The 25944-nt window shown below is 33.0% G+C and overlaps 1 protein-coding gene across 1 annotated transcript; it reads right to left on the bottom strand.

Annotated features, from left to right (window-relative positions):
- Positions 1 to 748: 748 nt before the first annotated feature.
- On the bottom strand, positions 749 to 25944 carry LOC149483171 (putative inorganic phosphate cotransporter). Its single transcript, XM_089702879.1, has 11 exons — positions 25908 to 25944; positions 25001 to 25122; positions 23530 to 23709; positions 22683 to 22821; positions 9682 to 9899; positions 9228 to 9377; positions 8153 to 8285; positions 7207 to 7331; positions 6796 to 6915; positions 1978 to 2110; positions 749 to 807 (listed from the first exon to the last, which is right to left on the bottom strand). Exons 1-11 carry the CDS (start codon positions 25942 to 25944, stop codon positions 782 to 784), a joined length of 1383 nt encoding a protein of 460 aa, XP_089559005.1. The 3' UTR covers positions 749 to 781.

Here is a 25944-nt window from a genome sequence, read left to right as displayed (position 1 = left end):
TTAAACAGTTGATCAGTTGTTCGTATGTACCGACAAAAGATAAATAGGCATCTTTAAAAGTATTTTAAAAGTAGTACCAATACAAACAACATCTTTATCAATCTATATATATAACATGTTTATTTTTTATCTACATAAGATGGTTTATCTTTATCCTATTCGAATTATTCAATATTTTATTTTATTTTTTAGAATAAACTCATTTAATATACCATCAAGTCTATTTGCAAAAGGCAATTATACCACATCAATAAAACTATTTTTTTGACAACAAAGTACACACGAATTTTATTAGTGTTTTATTTGATTAAATACTTTTTTTGGCAATAGAACAACGTACACTGTATTATCTCTCTTTTGATCCGCAACCTAGCTGATTTGCCTGCTTGTCAAATAAAAAAATAGGACCAGCTCATTGTTATAAAAAGAAAATGTATTTTAATTGTTTTACCCCTTCCTTTATTTTTTATAATACTAGCTTACCACCCGCGGCTTCGCCCACTTTGTCTGAAACCTAATAAATTATATACTAAAACATTCTTCTTGAATCACTCTATCTATTAAAAAAAACCGCATCCAAATCCGTTGCGAAGTTTTAAAGATTTAAGCATACAAAGGGACATAGGGACAGAGAAAGCGACTTTATTTTATACTATGTAGTGATATGTACCTACGCACAGACTTAAAAGTCATAAATTATTTTTGGGTTACAATGAAACAATAGTTAAATAAATGTGTTTTAATAAATCAGGTACAAATTAGTTCTTTGGTAGTAGCTTGTTCAGTCATTGCGGGCCGTTTTATTATCTGTAACAAAATTAAACAATTTGATATTATCTGTAACAATACTATCAAATAATGTTACATTAATTAATGATTTTAATAATCATTAAATTAACGGAACATTCAAATTTCTTATTCAAAATAGGCACTATCTATGTAATAAAATTAAATTACATAATTTTCCCATTAACATAGTCTAATTTTCAAAATTTTCAATAATAAAATAGCTATCAGTTACCGTGTACAAAAAAGCATTATCAATTGTTAATAATTAAAGGGGAGTTCACACAGAGCGTAGCGAGCAGCCTCGCGAAGCAGCTCTGTCAGTGTGGACGTGGCTCGGCTGAGGAAAGCACTTGTGAGTTACATAGTAAAATTGAATTGTAATATTGACATGATTTTAAAAGAGCAACTATGGAGTTACTTGCCGGTTCTCTCCATAGATACTGCTTTCCGAATAGGTGGTAAATGTTACAAATATGTAATGACGATTCGAAAGTGCTTCTAAAAGAAGTCTAATTGAATAAATAAATGTTTGAGTTTGACGTCATTTTTCACAGCCGAGCCATGTCCATACTAACCAATTTGTGGAGTTAGAATGTTACTTAATCGTTTTGCTTTCGCCAATTGAAGGCTTCAACTGGCTGACGGATAGTCGAATGACCAATGATATTACGTATATAATATACAAACAAGAGGTGAACCTGTCAGGTGTACCGTATTGCAGGCATTAGTGACATTGGAACCCTGCTGGTTCGTGTGGTAAATGCTTCGCGAGGCTGCTCACCCTGTGTCTACCAACCTAATTGATAATTCAGGAGAACAATTATTGTCTCGCTCATTTAATGTTTAATGCAATTGACAGGATAATTACTGTATTGATCAAAGTTTTATAATTACAATTCGAATGTGAATTTAATATCATATTCGATTACGAACATTTCGTTGCAGTCAGTCCATCATTTTGATCGACTTCATAAAAGAAGGTGGAGGCCCTTAGTTTGTCAGTTTTTTGTCAGATATTTCATTGAATGCTGGTGCCCTCCGTTTGGTCCCTTATGGTAAAATTATTTGTAAAATCAGTCCAGTAGTTTTTGTGATAATTATATCCGTACAAACAAAAATCTGCGCTCCTTTTCATAATTACATACTATATAATAAGTACATTAATAAAGATTAACTTTTAAAACTTACCACTTTTTTCATTATTTTCCGGTTCATTCCAAGATTGAGTTACCGATGTCGCGAACAGCACAAAACACAAGTTGGTCAAGAAATAAATGCCAGATGAAAGGAAGAAACATTTCCTCCATTCTGCGGGATCAGTCTGTAAAGGAAATTGAACATTTTTAAAGTTTTCAACTCAAATATCGATAAAATAGTAGGTACTGTGAAGGTATTGGTATGACAATCTAATAATGCAAAAGTCTTGTATTGAAGATAACTTCGTATTAGTAGTGAAGTAAAAATTATGCAAATGTTAATTTAGTAGTAATTCTATTTTTAATTTATTACTTATGTCGCTGAAAATTGTGTTTGTAAACAAATAAAAAATGAAAATAATGTCTCTGGACAATATTCCAGAGGTGGCGCGAACACCCTGTGATGGCGGGTGCCTCTTAAAAAAAAATGTGATATTACTATATAGATTCTTTGTTACTGCTTCGGGAGTGGTACATCAAAATGTGGCTAATAAGCAAGAATTTCCTTTAGTTCTCTCTTTTTGCTCACGACTGAATCATCACACATGTTATATTACTTTGACGTTGATGGAATTTCATTTATATCGATGACTTTTCAATTTTTTGAGAGCTTTAAGGCATCTGTTAAGCAATTTGGGCGACGGAAAGTGTCTGGCAGTATTGACATCTTATTTTTAACTGTATATTTTAAAACAATATATTATGTGAAAATCAGTCATCGGAAAATACGTGAAGTAAGTACTGCTTTTATGAACCTTGATCACGTGATATCTGGAAATTGGCCCATTGACCAAGCTAGCGGGTAGGCGTTCGATGGTAGCACATACTAACACTGCCCAATCGTCCATATTTCATCCCTCAGAAAATAGGTGAGGTCTGGCGGCCCTGAGATCTTGTACTATTTATATTTGCTAATATCATTGTTTGACGTCAATAAAATCTCTCTTCTTCCCGAATATACGTCACGTGAGGCGTCATACGTTATCTATTGCGAATAACATTTATTATATAAATCATATCGTATGATAAGACGACCCCACAAACACTTGTGATTGTCAAAGTTTTGTTATGCCCTTATACAGCGTGTTACAAAATAGTGTAAGAAAATTATTATTAATTCTATGATGATTTGGATGATTATTGTTAATTTTATCAGACCAGCTTCCTGGCCGCAGCTTTCTTTCTTGCAGTTTATATTGACGTGTTACAGGATTAAAATAATTCCCTTTTTATTTGCTAAAGTCTGATTTATTGTTAAACTAGATTTCCGCCCGCGGCTTCGCCCGCGTTTTCAAAGGAAAACCCGCATAGTTCCCGTTCCCGTGGGATTTCCGGGATAAAACCTATCCTATGTGTTAATCCAAGTTACCCTCTATATGTGTGCTAAATTTCATTGTAATCGGTTCAGTAGTTTTTACGTGAAAGAGTAACAAACATCCATACATCCATACATCCATACATCCATACATCCTTACAAACTTTCGCCTTTATAATATATATTAGATATTAGATACATTCTCATTAAAAATCGAGATTAAGGTAATTTTTATTTTTTTTACAGTTGAGCCAATACGAGAACAGTTATGATTATATATATAACTTACTAGAGGTCTGCCCCGGCTTCGCCCGTGTACATATTTCGCAATAAAAGGTAGCCTATGTCCTTTCTCGGGTATCAATATCTCCATACCAAATTTCATGCAAATTGGTTCAGTAGTTTAGGCGTGATTGAGTAACAGACAGACAGACAGAGTTACTTTCGCATTTATAATATTAGTATGGATTCAGGCAAAAGGATCGACAGGCTGATTAATACAGATGATAATTTAATATTATAACATTCTCAAAGATGGTTGCTATACGGGTAAGATTTGCCTTCCACGAATTGAAGGAAATTAAGCGTGATCGTATCGAATCGAGTACCTAAGTACTGGGAAAAATATCCCTCCTATAATTTCTATATAAAAACTAGCGGTCCGCCCCGGCTTCGCCCGTGGTACATATGAAAAATAGATGTTGGCCGATTCTCAGACTTACCCGATATGCACAGAAAATTTCATGAGAATCGGTCCACCCGTTTCGGAGGAGTATGCAGACTAACATTGTGACACGAGAATTTTATATATAAGATGTGTTTGAGATTATTTATTAAGTTGAATTCCAGAGAAGATAATACAAAAATACACATTTTGAGCACCCTGTATGTGTAGTGTCGTTGTTTTAATGATATCACATTTGATGTCGATAAGTCAATATAAGGATATAAGTTCTTGTAATGATAATATTATTAAACAGAATTCTTATGCAAATTCAGAGTTTTTTTACTAGATAATAGAAGCCTTATGACAACTTGAGATTAAAAAATTATCTTCGATATTTATTGATGTAATTCAATAATGCTGAATATTTCCTTTAACCTTAATTTTACCTTAACCAAGAAAACTTAAATTCCAGAAGAATTTGGTTTTCCTTAAAGTCTCGCCTTTCCTTCTCTATTCGTTGATATCCTTATAACATTAAGGGCCGATTTTTCAATGCTTGGATAAAACTTATTCGTCGAATAATGTATAAAACTACCATTTTAAAAACGTATTCAAATTGCCCGTATTTGACAGTTTACGTGACATTTTAATATTATCGTGTAATACTTTATTGGACGGATATGTTTTATCCAAGCATTGAAAAATCGGCCCTTATATGATTTATATCAGACAAATTATTTGTACAAATAAATAAAATGTTTGTTAAAACTTTTAAATAGCTTTTAATGAATGTACTTTTGAAAGCGTTTTCGTATCAGTTCATCATTTCAATTGACCTATCTATTATTGTTATTTCATTGAAAATTATGGAAACCTTGCAGTATTGTCAGTCAGTCAGTCGAACATAATCAAGATCAAGCTTAATAAATTTGTAACAAGGTTAAAACTAGCTCTTAATTAATAAAATAGTTTAAATCAATAACAGTTTCAATACTCATATATTCTAAAGGATAGCTGTAAATAAGATATTATCAAAAGACCAGCAATTCAGACCCGGAACGGTTCAATACATTTCTATCAGAAACCAAATACCTTTTGAATAAGGTTTGATTGACGACGATATAGCCCCAGTAATTATTTTGAAGTAGCCAATGGGTTCTGAGAATTATTGATACAAACGAATAGCAAGCATTTTAGTATTAACTAGGTCACTGGGATATTATAATAACTGAAAAGTGTATTATTTTAAATTGAATTGATTCTGCAATTAGTAGGTAAGAATCTTTTTATGCTTAAAATGAGTAAACGTAAAATATATTTATTACTAGATTAAGTATGTTATAGATCTCGTTAAAGCTAGTTAACACATTCAAATCTATATATATGTTACGGCTAAAGGTAGGTGAGAACATAAACTTAAGATTAGCCGGCTAAACTTAGGTTTATTTTCGACGAGGTGTTAATGTTAGTTTGTTCTATCTTTAGCCGGCTAAACTTAAGTGTAACCGCAGGCCCGTGGCTAAAAATGTCGGGGTGGGTAGATTTGGTTACTATAATACATGTAAGGAACAGGGCGAGTGTTTTCTGGCACTTCGCCGGCTGCTGCCGCAGCACGCTCGCTGCGCTCGCTCGGCTCGTGCGGGTCTTAAGAGTTCTAACCTAACCTAACCTAGCCACCAGCTTTCTGCCCTGAGTCGGGGTGGGTAGATTTGGTTACTATAATACATGTAAGGAACAGGGCGAGTGTTTTCTGGCACTGTGCGGGCCCCTCAAGCCCTCCACCGGCCCGGCGCTAACCAAATCTACCCACCCCGACATTTTTAGCCACGGGCCTGCGGTTACACTTAAGTTTAGCCGGCTAAAGATAGAACAAACTAACATTAACACCTCGTCGAAAATAAACCTAAGTTTAGCCGGCTAATCTTAAGTTTATGTTCTCACCTACCTTTAGCCGTGACATATATAAAACTCAAAGGTGACTGATATAGTGATCTATCAACGCACAGCCCAAACCACTGGACGTATCGGGCTGAAATTTGGCATGTAGGTAGATGTTAGGACGTAGGCATCCGCTAAGAAAGGATTTCCCGAAATTCTTGCGGGAACGGGGAAAAACGGGGATGCACGTACAAAGTCGTGGGCGTAAGCTAGTATATTATATAATTTAAGACAAGATACCAGATTCGTGCTCTGCATCATCTAAATCATATAGTAAAAATAGTTTGGAAAATCCAAAAGTACACGCCTCATAATTGTTTTTAAATAACTATTTATTAATTATTATTTTTGTTTATTTAATAACAATTAAACCACATCGAATCAGACCCTGAAAAATGAAAGGGTTCTATTCCTGAGCATACTCAAGCGTAAGAGAAAAAAAAAGACTCGATTAGTAAAGTATTTCGGTCGCTATCGTGTTAACAAGAAAATCCTCCGCACATACAGACACACGGACGTCCAAGACAGAACTTTTTTAAACTGTTTTTTAACTAGTTTAAATAACAAAAATGACATCAAAAATATCATGAATGTTAAAAATAGTGTTTTGTCTTAATATGTGTGTGTATGTATTATCTTACAAGTGCAATGTATGATACATAAAGACATTTTAAGTTTGAAAAATCAGATGTTTTGCGCGAAGTCACAGTAGTACCCACCTCAACGCTTCGCTTATGAGGCGTGCAATAATTGAGTTATTTTGTTGTCTAATGATAAAGAAATTCATCTAGTATGATACATGTCGCTTTCTTTTATTTAATTGTAGGAGACCAAGAAAAGAAAACCGATGTAAATAGTAAATTAGACGAATTAAATAATGATTGACTAACCTCATCTTCAATTATAACACCCCATATCAAGGGGGAGATAAGCGACACGATGTTTGCAAAGCAGTTTGAAATTCCCATCAGAGAGGCACTAAAGTTTGGTGCCATATCTATTAAGACCAGCTGAAAGAAGAAAAACGGAATATGTCATTTATAAAGATGAAATACAATTATGGACCAAGATGTGATCCTTGTGGTACTCTAACTCTTGTATTATATAGAGACATATTAGTTATTATCTATCTAGAAATGTTTATACTAATGTAAGTGTTGGCAAATCAAACAAATAAAATAGTGGTGTAACTTCTGTTTTTATTATTAGATTTATAGACCAATATACCTTTTAATATTAATTGATATTTTTGTATGTTTATATGTAAAAGTAAGTCTTAAATTATTTATTTTAATACTTACTGTGTATCCTGTATAGTGCCCTGCGTTCATACCGACGGTTATAGTTAGCATTATTACTGCTACTAACATATTGCCCTCTGGCATATAGGATAAGCCGATAAGAGCTATTGCAGGTCCCCATAGTCCTGGAATTATTCATCATATTATTATATTAAATGCGAAAGTTTGTTTGTTACTCCTTCACGCAAAACTGCTTAACCGATTTTTATGAAATTTGGCAAACACACAATAGTTTAACAGATAACAGTTTTTATCTCGAATAGATAGGCCAAATGCTAACTGAAACAGACCTTTGTAGTGTTACATTTAGAATATTAGAACAGAATACCCTCGTTATATCAACTAAATTAAACTTGACTTTTATTTTTTTCAGGTAGGAAACACTAATATGAATATTTGCAAATATTTTTGCGTGGCGATAATATTTTTATATATTGTCCACGTGGATGACGCGGGCGAAGCCGCGTGCGGAAATATAGTAGATAATAATTGCGGGTTCATATAGGTAATAGGTTGATGAAGTTTTGGTTAGGTATTATCCTGCTTCGTGTAGTTTCCTTCATCAATAACGGAATCATTGATGTAGAGACTGTTAAAACTGACTATCTTTGAAAGGCCACAGCTTAGTTGTTATAAGGTTTAGAGAGCTGCGGTTAGGCTTAAATTGTTGCAAATTTTATTAGCTTCATTTATGTAGTGAATGTTACTTGTAGGAAACGCATAGTTTATGACTTTTAGAGCAAAAAGCGAAAAAAGTCCATCGCAGTTTATCAGGTGGTGCGCAACGAGCACAACTTTTTAGAAGTTGCAAATTGGGATTTACATCACCCTAACTGATCCAAACAACATACCAAAAATGCAGAACTACATCGTGCTTTGCGAATTTAATGTTAATTTCCACTGGCCTACTATGTACATTTATATTAATTCCATGATTTATATTTACCTATACTATTAAATAGCTTTCTTGTGTTAGTAACATTGAGCCATCCACGTCTGATTATTAGATCGGTCATCATGCCCATGGGAAAACTCAGCACATACATAGATAAATAAGGAAGAGCTGATAGCATTCCATTCTGTAACAAGATAATATAATATTATTGAAGTAAAACCTCTTTAGGCGCGTTGAGAGTAAAATTTCAAGGTCACGTCATGGAGCTTAGGGGGCGATTTTGGTATCTTTGAATCTGGCCAAAGAAGTTTCACTTTTGACACGTGTGCTCGGCACTCACGCTCTATTTATTATTATTAAATTAAAAAACCCGACTGCTCATTATGTCACTACCACCATTCTGATGATTACAACGACACAAGTCAAAATCCATCTAAAGGTTTAGATAGGGCATGCCAAAGAAATATACATACACTAGATTTCCGCCCGCGGCTTCGCCCGCATTTTCAAAGAAAAACCTGCATAGTTCCCGTTCCCGTGGGATTTCCGGGATAAAAATACCTATCCTATGTGTTAATCCAAGTTACCCTCTATATGTGTGCTAAAATTCATTGTAATCGGTTCAGTAGTTTTTGCGTGAAAGAGTAAAAAACATCCATACAAACTTTCACATTTATAATATTATAATAGGATTAAGATATTACACTCGTAAGTTTAATATGGACAGATTTAATATTATATTGATGTTCTCAAATTTCATTAGAATTCTAATAAAAACAGCTTCAAGATCGTTTATTGGATTTATTTATATTCCTTCACGGAATTAATATGAAATATTTACTTAATTCGCTCATATTACTCATATTTCATATCCTTGTACCTAAACTAATATAACAAATACTTGTTAGTGATACTATTTGCCTGCCTTAGTTTTATTTCCTTTTATTTTTAGCGTTGCCTGGTAGAAATCACTACCTAGCTATAAACCCGCACCTTACAATAATTATTATTTGTTAAGTTTTGCATTTTTTTTTTCGTGTTTTTTAAACGCAATAAAGAATTTTCATTCTTCCGTTCATTCTTTTCTTTCTCTTACTTTCTATAGAAAATATATAAAGATACTCACTTTACTCAATTTCACGTCCAGTACTTTAGCCATATAAGTAGGCATTTCTGTCATCAGCGCTATGAAGCCCCAGTTCTGGCCACAGTGAGCTGCCACTGCTGCCCAGAACGGTAAGCATTTGATGATCTTCTTGAAGGGCGTTGGGTGATTCTGTAAACGGTTATAAGAAAATATATATTAGTATGTATTAGGTAAACTTTTTTTTAATCAAAACTATTTATCTTATTTAATAGCGCATACAAAGTCCCGTAAGATCTTTTCCTCTATTCACAAAGTTAGTGTCAGTAAATATCAATTATTATAATAATTATCAGACATTTTTGTATGATAATTATCCATCTCCACCCAAAAGATAATTCCTGTAATTTTAAATTAAAAAGTCTTCTTTCAACTTTTCTTTTAAAATTAACATATTTTCTAATAAAAATAAAGGATAGGTACTTAATTTCCTTACCTTTTGTTTTTCCGTCCTTCCCAAAGACGCCTGAATGTACTTCAGTTCGTCTTGCTTAATAAACCCGGATTGTTCCGGGGTCGCTGCTCCCAGGATAACATATCCAATTGTCCAGATGATGCCCAGAGCTCCATTCACGTAGAAAATTGACTGCCAGCCAAATGCTGTCGCCAGAAGACCCGATACAATGTTTTGCGTGAAAATTCCTAATGTACTACCTGTGAAGTAAATCAAAATAGTTTTAAAAAGAGAGTCTCTTGATTGGAGCAAACCCTCAGAACTGTGCTCTACGCTCTGTGCATATGCATAATAAAAATAATTTGGAAAATCCAAAAGTGCACGCCTCATAATTTTTTTTTAATAAATATTTATTAATTATTATTTTTGTTTATTTAATAACAATTAAACCACATCGAATCAGACCCTGAAAAATGAAAGGGCATATTCTATTCCTGAGCATACTCAAGCGTAAGAGAAAAAAAAAGACTCGATTAGTAAAGTATTTCGGTCGCTATCGTGTTAACAAGAAAAAGGATCCGCACATACAGACACACGGACGTCCAAGACAGAACTTTTTTAAACTGTTTTTTAACTAGTTTAAATAACAAAAATGACATCAAAAATATCATGAACGTTAAAAATAGTGTTTTTTCTTAATATGTGTGTGTATGTATTATCTTACAAGTGCAATGTATGATACATAAAGACATTTTAAGTTTGAAAAATCAGATGTTTTGCGCGAAGTGACAGTAGTACCCACCTCAACGCTTCGCTTATGAGGCGTGCAAAAAATGTATGCGTGTAGTAGAGTACACACGTAAGAAGTGAAACTTCTTTATGACCTTAAAAATGTCACGAGTATGGCGTAACGCAAAAATGTCACGCGTACGGCGTTTCACGTGTGCAACGTGTCCTGACGCGAGTTTAAGATTTTATACCCATTACAGAAAAAGTGCTCAACGCCGCTAAAGAAGTTTTCACTTCAAAAAAAAAACTTTGGTAACTAGCAATGTATTACGTAGCTATGTTTAATTTTTGGACACACTTTTATGAAGAACTTAATAACTATCTTTGAACAATTTGAAGTAAAAATAATTGGATTTTTATAGGCGGTGTAGTTTAAGTATATTAGATGATAAAGGCCAAGTACAGAGTTTTTTCCAGCTCTTCTCTATAGAAATTTTAGCTTTCCAAACCGGTGGTAAATTGTATTATGTATTTTGACGATTCAAAAGCGCTTCTAGAAGTCTATTTGAATGAATAAATGTTTTGAGTTTGAATTTAATGTTTTATTTTATTCAATTACCTTAAAAACAATTATTATATTGTGAGTGAAGATTTAATTAAAATAAGGTTTCTATGTATATTAAAGTAATATCCACTGAAGTTATACAGCTAAGCTATAAAACTATGTACAGTGAAACCTGGTTAAGTGAGACATCAAGGGACCTGCAATGTCGTTTCACTTATAGAGGTATTCCACTTACCCAGTGTCTCAGATATACAGGTATAAATAAATATCTGTCTCATTTACAGAGGGTTGATAACGATTGTAGCTTTCGTTTTGACATTTTTCAAATAAACATCTGTATGATAGTAAAGCGAAACTAAAACTGCAGGTAATTGAAGCTCAAAATTTGTACTTACGTACTTGGAATTACGTGTGGAATTTGTGGGTAGAATAAGAATGAGTAAACAAACCATAGAAATCTAAATAACAAGACACTAGAAGTCGTAAGCGTGCGTGACCTTGTCGCCACTCAGGTGATTTGCACATCACCAGTGCATTCGTCACTGTTCAGTTGCTCTGGAGACGTATGAGTGTATACATGGTGTGTTTCAGCAATTCCCATTGCGGAAATTCTTCCACAAGTTGTAATTATACTTATAAAGGAATAATATTTCATCGGAAAATATATTTTTTTAGAAATAATGGCGTTTTTCCTTAAAATTATAGAATATTTACAAGTATTACGAGTGTCACCATAGTAATCGAAATAACAATGAATGACACAGTCGACCATTCTTATTATCACGTTTGTTCGTATTGGAGCAAAAAGTCTCATATACTTAGGGATGTTATTCTAAAATAAACCGTAAATTCGTGCGTAAGAGCGGGGGCACACGATGCGTTGCAGCGGCGGTGCGGCGCCGGAGCGCTGTCGCTGCGTCGTCTTACATAGAAATATCTGTGGCATGTCACACGATGCGCTCCGGCGCCGCACCGGACTTGTAACCACCAAGACGAGGCGGGGAGGGGTGAATGCGGTGCGACGTCGGAGCGGCACCGCTCAGTTGTTTTGCGTCACAAGGAAAGACACGCTGTGCAACGCTGCTACGACGCCGCTGCGATATAAAAACGTTACGGCGCCGCACCGCTCGTGTACCCACTGACACGGTGAAATCTTTGCGGTGCGGCGCCGCAACGCATCGTGTGCCCGCGCCCTTAGGATACATATTCAAAAGCTTAATTTAATAGATAAGTTAGTTTTCACTAAAATCAAGCTGTCCAATAAAAGGCATAGTTTACTTGTGTGTACTGTTTAGCTTTCGGTTTGAATGTGTTGATTTTGGCGACAGCGGTTTTCATACGAATTATGACATTATAGCACTTCTATGTGTCTTGTTATTTAGATTTCTATGAAACAAACAATGTTATCTCAGTTACAGAGGTATATGCATATAAAATTTACTCGCTGTCTCAGTTATAGAGGTGACTATGATGATAAATCGAAAGAACAAATCCCAGATATAGAGGTTTACCTCGTCCCACTAACAGAGGTAATTCAGTGCCAAAGTGTTGGGACCTCAGCATGAGTTCCAGTTATGGAGGTTTCTCACTTATCCAGGTCCCACTTAACCAAGTTTCACTGTATATTATTATGCAAGCTTCGTCGTCTCATACTGCTCAATCTGTGTCTTGGAATTTAGTTATTTCTCTAACACTACAGTTGTTCAAACAATAGTAATCTAAAGTACAGTCTGTTTTAGAAATAAAACCTAACCTAATCTTACAATCCGTTCTAAGTGAACGTAGCTTATGTTATTTTCTTATTATTTAAATAATATTATTTACTTTGTATTAAAACATATAGCACTACCTAGTGTAGTACCTACTCCACTTAAATAATTTTTGAAAGAGACGAAGAGCATCCTTAATTTTCATTTGACAAGTTTAAGCAATTACCTGCTTTTGAAATGTAAGTACTACATGCTTAGATAATTAATCAACCTTAAGGTATCTATTTTAAGCATACCTAATCAACAATTTGTTGTTTGTGTTCAAAAAAAGCTCTTACATCCATGTCTTAACGATTATAATATTAATTCTGCACAGCAAATGCATCGCAAAGCCAAGGGTTAATAGTTATTGTAGAAGCCGACATAAACATTAGCAGAATTTCACATTCAAGGAACATTCGGGAACATTAAATTCCTGGCAATTAGCGCCTGTGGTGTTCACATATTGTTATAAGGAACTGGGGAAGTGCTTCGTAGAATTAGTTGGCTAAACATTCTGGATAATCTAATTAGATTTTCAGGAAACAACCATTGTTTTTTTTGTTTGTAGGTGCAGTTATCAGAAATGATGACGGTAAAAAAACTGGTCTCAAAATGAAAATAAACAAAAAAGAACGTGTGTGCCGAGCACACGTGTCAGAAGTGAAACCTCTAAGATTAAAAGTACTAAAATCGTCGCCTTAATCCATGACGTAACGGTATTGCCATGACACGACCTTGAAATTTTATACTCGACGCGCCTATAGAAGTTTAACTTCAATAATAAGGCATTACAATTTTATTCTAACAATATTGTAAATGTGAAAGTTAGTGAGGATGGATGTATGTTTGTTAATTTTTCACGAAAAAACTACGGAATGGAATTGGATGAAAATTTACTGTAATACATGTTATAAATCAGAATAACATATGAGTTATAGAAATACACGATTATGGCCACGGGTTCGACCGCGAGTGAAATCGCGTGCCACACCTAGTAATTCAAAATTTGATAAATGATATATCTTTTTTAATTTAGTACATAAAGAATTTGAAAAAATATTTAAAGTTAAATCTTTAAATATTACCAAGGATTTACCATTTAGTAAATGGGCGACAGCTAGTATACATAGTTGCAGGAACATTCTTTATGAATTATGGCTATGGAGATTCTCATGAAGAATATCGTTTAGACCGCCTGCAATTTACGTGTTCAAAAGTGCATAGAAAATTCAACCATCTTGAATGCAATTGACGTAAAGAGATCTTTAGAGGACATACTTTTTGTAAGGAAGGTAAATCTCAAAGGGTATGTTTGTATGGAGAAGCGCTGACGCATTATAACGAGCAGTACCTAGGTACATCGTAGCAAAGGTACAGCTCTTAAGAAATAAATGCTTATGCAGTTAGTTATATCACTTATGTGGTAGGTATCCGGATTAAATGTTTTCTATGTTAGATATTAGATAGTTTGCAGACGTGAGAGATTCAGATATATACTAGACAATTATACAGGGTTAGTTTTCAATGACCAGCTAAAATTTAAAATTAGGATCTAGATATTAAACCAAAGGTACATTTGAAATATTATTGTCGAATAAAAAAAAATAATAGCATTCATTTGAAAATGTCTTAAAAATTTCCTAAATCGTAAACACGCGATAAGCTTATTGAGAATCAATGCACTTGTGTGCGTGCGCGCATTGCCAAATTTATGTGTGTGCTAACTTCTACCTATCTAGGTTGTTGAACTGAATAGTGCTTTTGTAATGTCCACACGTTCGCTTTTTAGTGGCGGACAGGAATGAAATCTAATTAAAAAAATCGTTTTATTTTTCATTAGATCGAAAATGTTATCGATTCTGAACCATTTCTGAAAATTTGGCCGGTCATTGAAAACTAACCCTGTATAACACCCCTTTTCCTTATTAATAAAAATCGAATAATAGGCTGAAGAGTTTGCATTTGGTTGAACTAATCTCTAGAACTAAGAGTTCGATTTGAAAGATTTTTTCTGTGTTAGATAGCCTATTTATGGAGGAAGGCTATATGCTATATACCATCACACTAAGACCGATAGGAACGGAGCACTGCGGGTAAAACCGTGGGGCACAGCTAGTCATAAATATGAGAAGAACACATAATAATATAATATACAATGCTGTAGAATAAACGTACAAACATTGTAAGGAATGGATCGCATGTGCGCTTGCCACAGGTCACTTCAGCTCCGCGTAACAAATAAATTAAAAATATAAAGTACAAAAAAGACAACAGTTTTTATGGTGAATCGTGATCTATATTGTGTGACTTACGTGTATAAGTGTTTGCAAAACAATCAGTGCTCTAAAAATAATAGTAATATCGTTGAAATATGTGATGTGAATAAGTGACAAAACCTAATATCTTTAATAAAAATTATTAACTACAAAATTTAATTCAAACTATATAGTAACAAGAACTCATACCCCAGAAGCTAAGTAATAAGTGTAAATAAGTGTAATCAAACCTTAAATCACGCGTATGTACAATTCCTTTGTTCAAATATCCGTTGACAATCATAAAATATCAAGTGCAGTGAATAAACAGTTAACGCGTTGTGATTGGCTAATTAAAGCAACGGTTCATTAACCCGTTTCTAGTATCAGCTGTTTCTATAGTAAACAAAACGTTACACTATTTCGAAACTTCAATTAACAGCGCTGATAGCACCGAGCATACCACCTCGGTCTGACGACTGAAGACCGACGGAACCAAGTTCGATCCGGCACCATCCAGCATATATATAATTATTATTTTTAAATTTATTTCTTGAAGAATATTTTAAAAAATAGACATTTACTTAAAATTATAAATTTGCATCTACGAAATATGGCTTCAAATAATATTAATTATTGTAAAACATGCAATAAGTTGACCGACATGCGAGAATCTATTAAATGTTTGAGCTGTAACAAACTTTTCGACTTGGATTGTGCTTCAATTTCTGTAAAGAGATTCTATTTAATGACTTCAGAGGACAAGCAAAACTGGAAATGTAAAATATGCATAGAAACAAACTCATCGAATATAGATAATACAACGCCAAGAATAAATCCTTGTATGAATGTAACTATCAGAAGGAAGATGCCAGCAATCGAAAATGAATTATTACCTGATTTAGACAATTCTTTTGTATCTTTAGAATCCGAGCCTAGAGCCGGTTTGATGGATTGTTCAACTGTACCAATAAGCGAATTTAACGAACTTAAACAACAATTTATTGAAATAAAAACTAAACTTGATTTGGCACTCATAGAAATAAAAGAACTTAAAGCAAAAGTACAAACAAATAAGCATATACAACCAGTTACTACATCATCTATATCCTCAAATAATAATAAAAGTGGTACAAAAACTATACCAAATTATAAATCACCTTCAAACACGTTAAACATAAATTCTCAATCCAGTACTAATATTATTTATCCACAAGAAAGAGTGTGCAACACAGTGACGGAGAAAAAGAAAATACATATATTTGGAACGCAGCGATGTATCGGCATAGGCTCTAAGTTAACACACAGATTGTCCACGTCTCTCAACTACTCCGTATCAGCTACCATCAAGCCTCATGCCCCGAACGATGAAGTATTGAAACATTGCTATAATCTAAATACAGACCGTTCTGATATCGTTATAATTTGTGTTGGAGAAAATGACCATAGCCAGACACAAACTTTGTCTGAATTAAATATTGCTTTAAATAGAATACGTGCGCGCAGTGCCTGTAATATAATAGTAGTGGGCACATCGCATAAAAAGTATCTATATACAAAATATTTACATACATTAAATAGAGAAATTAACCACTTGTGTTCTCGCTTTAAAAATTGTACTTTTATAAAATGTATTAACGGTAATCATACTATTTGTGATAAATTGCTTCACTGTATAAATTATATTAATTATGAACGCACATTCTTAGATTGTAAAGAATTAAAAAACCTTATAAACAGGTGCGGCAAAGTTAACAACATACAAAATTCCCATGTAATCAATCATTTACCCGCGAATAATAATAATTTGAGTAACACTAACAACGCCCATAATGTAGACCGACTTCTGCCACAAACGCAAACCAGACTGACCTTAAATTGTTTTCGTCCCTAACAAGAAAACAAAACTAAATTCATTTTCCGTATTTCATCAAAACATAGCAAGCATATTAAGCAAAATAGAAATTTTTGAAATAACGTTGGAAGAATTATTCGAATCGCAAATAATACCCAATGTAATATGTTTGTCAGAAACTTTTTTAATTAGAGGTCAGGAACATTATCTTAATTTAAGAAACTACTATTTGACATCGAGTTTCAGTAGATTAAAACCAAGGGGCGGAGTCTGTATACTTCTTAAAAATGATTTGTTGTTTAAAAACATAGATCTCACCAACTACGCATATGAAAAAAAGTTTGAATGCTGCGGAGTAGAAGTTGTGGGATACGACATTATCGTTGTTTGCATTTACCGGACTCCTGACTCAGAAGTGAACTTTTTCCTTGACCAATTAAATTTACTATTACATAAATTATGTGAAAAATATTATAAGAAAAAAATTATTATTACAGGTGACTTCAATATTGATCTACTCAAACAAAATAAACATTCGGATGAGTTTAAAGACTTAGCCAAAACGTATAATCTTAAATTTCACATCGACGGTCCAACTCGTGGTCAATCATGTTTGGATCAAATATTAAGCAATATAGATAGAGTCAGAGCGGAATTATTACGTTTACACCTCTCAGACCATGACACAGCACAACTTATAACATTCATAATATCTGATATTAAACCCAAACCTAATAAAAATGCTGTAATAATTTACAAAAGAGATTACAGTGAAGAGAACATTATTAAATTTAAAAGTTATCTCCAAGATTTAACATTTTTTGATATATTTCAGGAACGTGGGAATTTTGAAGTGGCATTCAAAAACTTCTATGACACATTTTGCCTCTTCTATAAATTATGTTTTCCGTTGATCAAAATTAAATTAAGAAATAGCAGCAATAAATGGATAACAAAGGGATTAAAAGTTAGTTGCAATACTAAACGAAATTTAAGGTATCGTTATTACCAAATAAAATCGCATCAAAATAAATCTATTTATTTAAAATACTCGAAAATTTTGCGTAGTTGTATATATAAGGCACAAAAAAATTGTAATATTAATTATTTGAATAAAAGTAAAAATAAGTGTAAATCAACTTGGCAAATAATAAAACGCGAGCTAAACTCTCAGAACAGATATACCGAAATTGATTCACTTACACTAAACACTCAAACAATCACAGACCCATCTCAAATAGCTAATTCTTTCAATGAATACTTCAATAATATTGGTAGCGTTAATCCAAATCAAAACTTTCATAATCAAATCAGTATTACTAATAACCCCTCTTCTATGTACCTGAGACCTATGTCTGAAACGGAAGTTTATACACAAATTATGTCATTAAATAATACCACCGCAGAGGGATATGACGAGGTGTGTACCAAAGTTATTAAACAATGTCAAGCAGAATTGGTACCCGTACTGACACATTTAATTAATTTGTCCTTTTCTTGTGGTTCTTTTCCTGAAGAACTAAAAATATCTATTATTACCCCCTTGTTTAAGAAAGGAGATAAAAATAACATAGAAAACTATAGACCCATTACTCTTATACCTATCATATCCAAAATTTTTGAGAAATGTATGTCTTTGCGTTTGAGTGAGTTCAGTGATAAGTTCCATATAATTAAAGATGAACAATTCGCCTTTCAAAAAAACAAATCTACCAATGATGCAATTTATTCCTTAACAAATTCAATTCTTCAAAACATCGACGCAAAAATATTGACTACTGTATTATACTTTGACATGTCAAAAGCGTTCGATAGAGTGTCTCATGAATTACTATTAAAAAAATTAGAGGCATATGGGATTCGGGGGATTGTGTTAGATTGGTTCCGATCATATCTAAAAAATAGAAAACAAAGTGTTATTATTACTCGGACTAATAATACTAATGAGAAAGAAACATACCAATCAGAATATATATCTAACCAGTGTGGTGTACCTCAAGGAAGTGTCCTGGGGCCTATTTTATTTTTGTTTTATATTAATGACATTATAGACATAACAAATCGTAAAATAATTCTATACGCGGATGACATATCGATAATTTTTGAATCTGACATAAAAATCTTTGACATTATGAATTTTAACAACGACATTATAAATAATTTGGACAAAATGATAAAATGGCTTAGCACAAATAATCTTAAAATCAATCTTACTAAATCTAACTACATGACATTTTCAAATCCTCTGCGCAATAATTTAAAAATAGAATATGATGATGTAATAATGGAAGAAAAAAGTGAAACTTCATTTTTAGGTATTGTTTTAGACAATGAACTTAAATGGTCATCACACATTAATAAGGTCTGTAGTAAAGTGAATAAATTTGTATATGCCCTGAGGCGCCTACGAAAAATTACGGATTTAAGAACCACTCTATCGACTTATCACGCTCATGTAATATCTATCTTGAGATACGGTCTTATAATCTGGGGTAATGGCGTAAACATCAGAAAAGCGTTCATCTCCCAAAAAAAATGTATACGCGCGATTTGTGGCGTAGGTCCGTACGAATCGTGTAAACCGCTATTTATTAAACTCAAGTTGTTAACTTTGCCGTGCTTATATATTTACGAAATTTGTATTTTTGTAAAAAGACATAAGTATCTTTTTAGCACGGCCCAAGACATATACAGCCACGACCACCGTCATCCAAATCGACTTGTCTATAATAAAACACCCAGGACCACTTTATATACCAAAAATTGTCATGCTATGTGTATTCGTATATTTAATAAACTTCCGGAATCCATAAAAATGTTAAATATCGGTCCTTTTAAGACAAAACTGTATGAGTGGCTAAATAATAACAATTTTTATAATGTATCGGATTATTTAAATTTGTGACATTGAATTTTTTATCTTGACTAATGAATATAATATATAATATGTACCTTTTATGTAAGACAATGAAATAATGTACTTTTTATATAAATTAATGTTGCGGAGCTGATAATATAATTTGCACGCCATTCATGGCTAATGTGTTGATTCGACCTATAATGTAATTTGTTATCTTTGTACACACATTATGCAAATAAAGAGATTTATTTATTTATTTATTTATTCAAAGTATTTTCTGTAGTACCCAAAGTAAATATTTCAACAACACGAATTGTCGAAACAGAGGTGCTGGTTGGAACAAAGCAATTTGGTTTGTTACATTGGCTACAATCGTACCTAACAGACCGAGAATTTGTCGTTGTCGTAAATGGCTTTGTATCCGATGTCCATCATATTACGTCTGGTGCTCCGCAAGGATCCCATTTAGCGCCAATCCTTTTCAACATTTATGTTAATGATTTGCCACGTTGTTTTTCTTACTCAGAGGCTTTTCTGTATGCAGATGATCTTAAATTTGCCATAAAAATCGATAAACCAAGTGATTCCGGTCTCCTACAGGAAGATCTAAATCGACTTATTCAATGGTGTGCACTCAATAATATGCAGTTGAACTCAAAAAAATGTTACCATATAAAATTTTCTAGAAAGAACTCTGTAGTGCAGTCAAAATATTATATTGGAAGCCAGGTAGTGCAGGAAGTAGACACAATCAAGGACCTCGGTGTCCTGTTTGATAAATCAGTAACGTTTGTACCGCATATTGAGAATGTTACGAAAAAAGCTTCCCAAATGCTTGGGTTCGTATTACGAAATACGAAAAATTTTAGTATGGGCCGAACAAAAATTATTTTATACAACTGCTTGGTACGAAGCAGCCTGGAATATTGTAGTTCCGTATGGAGACCCCACTATTCTACTCACATGCTAAGACTAGAAAGAGTACAAAAAAGATTTCTATGGCACTTAGCATTTTCTGTTGGGAAGCTTAGACAACTACCTACATATAAGTCGCGTCTTAACTTTTTTAAAATGCGTGCTTTGCATGTTAAATACAACATTATTGATGCATCTTTCTTATTCAAACTTATCAGAAATAAAATTGACTGTCCCGGTTTGTTGAGTCAAATTAGGTTTCGCGTGCCATATAGGTATCCCCGTAGCTGTATCACACCTTTTTACCCTCCATTACGTAGAACGGTTCTTGGTACTAATTCGCCACTTCTAAGAATGTTTAAAATTTTAAATGAGTGTAGTGATGTAACAGATATTAATTTTGATAGCCATAGATTATTCCTGAATAAAATCTACGAACACTTTATTAATTTAATTTAAAATCATTGAGCTTATATATAATTCATTCATAATCTCATAAATGTTAATCCAATTTAGTTTATTAAGAAAATTATTATTGTTAATCTTTTTTTTTATTTGTCTAAATTTAAAATGTAAACTAACTGTAATGTAAGTACTAATTATCTGCCTTGTTTGTTTTCATAACCGTTCTGTTTTTCTTTTCTTAAAAAAAAAAGTTTTTGTATGTGGTGTTAGCCTTTAAGTAGCTGTTGCATTTGTATAAGTTATTTTGTGTTCTTGTTTCTGTATGTTTGTGTTGATGTAAACAACTGTTGGCTGACCTTAATTAAATAAATAAATAAATAAATAAATAAACACTCTTGTATTTCGTTTCTATAATCCAGTAGATATTTATTTTTCTTTAGGAAAACTAGGAAAAAAATCTATGTTTAGAATCCATACAAGAGAAAATGAAAAAATATGATTTATGTCATGTATTAGAAGCTTTCAAAGCTGACTAAAAATATTTTGATTTCAAACTATTAAATGATGGTTATGGCAAAATATATCTTATTCAACAAAGATCAGATATTTCATTTGTTCAAAATAAGAAATATTATTATGATCTTCATTGCTACCGTTTATTTAATGTTTATTTATTTATTTAACAATTACAATTATGTACAATATTAACAATTATGTAAGTACCATTACCGTTCTGTAAATTAAAACAACAAATGTGAATTTATACAGAACAAAGTGTAAGTAGGTAAGTGTTACAATCTATTTATCGTGATGAAACCACACTTGTAAGTAACTATAGATTAAACTACATATAAAAAAATGTGTGCGTGTACTAGTGTACACACGTAAGAAGTGAAACTTCTTTATGACCTTATTTTTCAAAAAATAATTTACTATATGCAACTTTACAGAAATACGTCGAATCAGGCGTGGTAGGGATAAGAAAAAGATGGCGCGTAACGGAAAAATGTCACGCGTAACGAAAAAATGTTACACTAAATTTTTTTCCAACCCCGACATAGAAGTTTCACTTCAAAAACTGCAACATTGCTATCAAACTCAAAAGAAATTATGTACAATGTATAATATATTATCCAATATACATACGATTTTAACACGATTTTGACCCACTTAAAAATACAAATTTAATTCAAACTTTGCACACTTATCAAAGACTAGCTTTCCGCCCCCGGCTTCGCCCGCGCAGTCAAAGAAAAACCCGCATAGTTCCCGTGGGATTTCCGGGATAAAACCTATCCTATTTCCCGGGGTAAAAAGTAGCCTATGTCCTTTCTCGGGTATCAAAATATCTCCATACCAATTTTCATGCAAATTGGTTCATTAGTTTAGGCGTGATTGAGTAACAGACAGACAGACAGAGTTACTTTCGCATTTATAATATTAGTATGGATTGGTTACAATACAAATAATAATACAGTAATTTCATGAGTTGAGTACGTTTTAGTTTTATTTTTCAACCATATTTATTTATTTGGAGGCAGTAATGTTTACATTTTACTGACTTAGTTTAAAATTATACTACTTATACTAAAACCTATATCGATAACCACGCTAACAACTGCTGGAAAAAAAATAGTGCACTAATTTTTAGTTTGCGAACAGACAGACGACTTAATTTTATACTTTGTATTAAAACATCTTCATATACCTGCATACACAAGCGTGCATAATGTCCCCTTCTCTTCTAACGGCACCCATTGGCTGAGCAGCTGATGCATAGAAGGAAATAGGGGGGCTTGGAATAGACCTTGCAAGACTCGACACAGGCACACTAGCTTCCAATCTCCCTGAAAGATAGTTAATAGTGGGTCTTATTATTAGGCTTCAATCTTATACATAACTAGATTTCCGCCCGCGGCTTCGCCCGCGTTTTCAAAGGAAAACCCGCATAACCCGTTCTCGTGGGATTTCCGGGATAAAACCTATCCTATGTGTTAATCCAAGTTACCCTCTATATGTGTGCTAAATTTCATTGTAATCGGTTCAGTAGTTTTTACGTGAAAGAGTAACAAACATCCATACATCCATACATCCATACATCCTTACAAACTTTCGCCTTTATAATATATATATTAGATATTAGAAATATTAGATTAGATATTAGATATTAGATGTTAGGATTCGACTAATAAAATTGAGATGGAAAGAAAAAGGGATTTACTGTCATTTTCAAAACAAATGAATATTCATATTAAAGATTCTTATTTAATTAACTTAACGATTTTATTTACATTGCTAGTAAATTGTCGTGGTTTAAGTGATTGTAGGCTTTCTAGATGCTTTTTAGATGCATATTATATGAAAATTTGATAATGGAAAAATAGAAAATGGTAATGGAAGTCTCAAACTTGAAAAAAAATAATAATATTTTTTTATGATGTGCATGTTTACGACCATAATTGTTATAAAGCTAAAACATTAGTTGCAAATACAACAGCTATTTTAAAACTTTTACTCTATTCTTCATAATTCTTAATATTAAAATTAAAACTTACTAATTTCCCAGCTATTGGCAGCATTAAAGACAATACAGCATTAGTGGACACGACGACGATTATCAAAATTTTCCCTCCAATTTTACCCGCCAAAACCCCGCTCGGGATTTGAAATACCACGTAGCCCCAATAGAAAGATGATAGAATAATCGATTGCGTGCCGTAGGTCCAATCGAAGTACTATAACAAAATAAAAATATAAATTTTAGAGAAAAGAAAGAATTCGATCACGAGGCGGGATTCGAATCCGCGACTTTCGTCATTCGGGTATTTTTTACATTTTTTAAATTTTTTATTTAATAAGCATTTATACTGATATAACCAAAATATCAAATTCAACACAATAAAGGTAATTATTTTTCACATCTTTAACATCTGGTAAAAATAATGTCCTTTTTCTGACAACAATGTAAATTATGATACAACATTAATTATTCCTATGAGACAGTGAAACATGGTTACTAGGAAGAATAATTATTATTACTAAAAACTCATGACGAATATAATTTGCACAGACTTCTAGTATTTGTATGGAATTATTTTATATAATAGTAGAGGTCCGCCCCGGCTTCGCCCGTGGTACATATTATTATTTCGCAATAAAAGGTAGCCTATGTCCTTTCTCGGGTATCAAAATATCTCCATACAAAATTTCATGCAAATTGGTTCAGTAGTTTAGGCGTGATTGAGTAACAGACAGACAGACAGAGTTACTTTCGCATTTATAGTATTAGTATGGATTGTATGAAGTACTTATATACTGTAATAATCTTAAGAATGTCTAATAATTATTATTGTATTTTCTTCATCTCACACAAATGAAATAAAATTCCTAGAAATACTCATAATATTGCTTACGCCTCCGATGCGTACTTAGAAATGTGTATAGTTAATTATTATATATTTTACTTTATTAGATATTATTAACTCAAGCGATAATCATTTTGATATTAATGTTTCTGTCCTAAAATAAAAAAAAAATGAAATCCTATATAAAAATATTGTAATCCATACTAATATTATAAATGCGAAAGTAACTCTGTCTGTCTGTCTGTTACTCAATCACGCCTAAACTACTGAACTAATTTGCTTGAAATTTGGTATGGAGATATTTTTATACCCGAGAAAGGACATAGGCTACTTTTTATTACGAAATATGTACCACGGGCGAAGCCGGGGCGGACCGCTAGTATTGCATAAAAATATTGTTTAGATACTACTTATAGCATAATAATATCATTACTATTAAATTGTAATCTTTAGCTGTGCTGCGCGGTTTTACCCGGGGACGAACCCTCAGGCAAGTATTTCCAAAGCTTTAATTTTACTACATCACTGGCAAGTATCGATAAAATCCATGCAGTGGTTTTTGCGTGTAGGAGCAACAAACATACATACATAATAGTCATTCTTACAAGCTTTAATGCTTATATTATTAGTTAGGAAGAAGTTGTATATTTATTTTACTTACCAAATCATTATCCGAATTCGTCATATCTACGATGGCTATACTCATATTAACCCTCATACAATATGCCAAAAGCATACCTAAGAATAAAAATAATGTTTGTACGTGTCGCACACCAAAACCCGCTGAAAAAAAAACATTTTTTTCATAATCTTTAACATTATGTCTTTATTTTGCTACAGCATAAAACCGGCTTCTCACGTACCTACAGCAGGGGCATTTATTTATTTATTTAATTGTAATGTGTATAGGCAAGTAGGGGCAATTTAGAGAACAGCTGAAATTGCTCCGTCCGCCGCGCAACCGAGATTGTTCCAATATTGCCCCTACGGCAGGTACGTGAGAAGCCTGTAGCCGGCTTAATATGGAAAAGTACCCGTACAGTTACCACAATTAGCTTGAAATCATTGCCATTAAATTGAATTTAGAAGGTAATGTAATCCATACTAATATTATAAATGCGAAAGTAACTCTGTCTGTCTGTCTGTTACTCAATCACGCCTGAACTACTGAACCAATTTGCATGAAATTTGGTATAGAGATATTTTGATACCCAAGAAAGGACATAGGATAGGTTTTATCCCGGAAATCCTACGGGAACGGGTTTTTCTCTGAAAACGCGGGCGAAGCCGCGGGCGGAAAGCTAGTATCCAATGTACCTACGTTCCGCTTTCGCTTTACATGAAACATTTTTCACTATAACTTCCACTTCACTTATTTCAAGCGTTTTCCTTGTATTATATTATTTTTAACATAATGTATAACATAACTTCTAAAATAATTTCAGCGAATCCTAACTTCTATGGATTCTACGTACTTCATATTGTTATTGTATTCAAATAGCAATTCTATTGCTTTAAAAATAATACCAAATAAAATAAATAATATTGTAAAAAATTCTTTAACTTACGCGGCCTTTGATATTCCACTCCATTCCTCACCCCCAT

This window comes from Colias philodice, chromosome 13, assembly GCF_061535455.1.
Source record: "Colias philodice isolate Cphi_HAF_F1 chromosome 13, ilColPhil1 Martin Lab GWU primary, whole genome shotgun sequence".
Classification (NCBI taxonomy): Eukaryota; Metazoa; Arthropoda; class Insecta; order Lepidoptera; family Pieridae; genus Colias; species Colias philodice.
The sequence above is the reverse complement of the archived record's forward strand: the minus strand, read 5'-3'. Positions and strand labels throughout refer to the sequence as shown.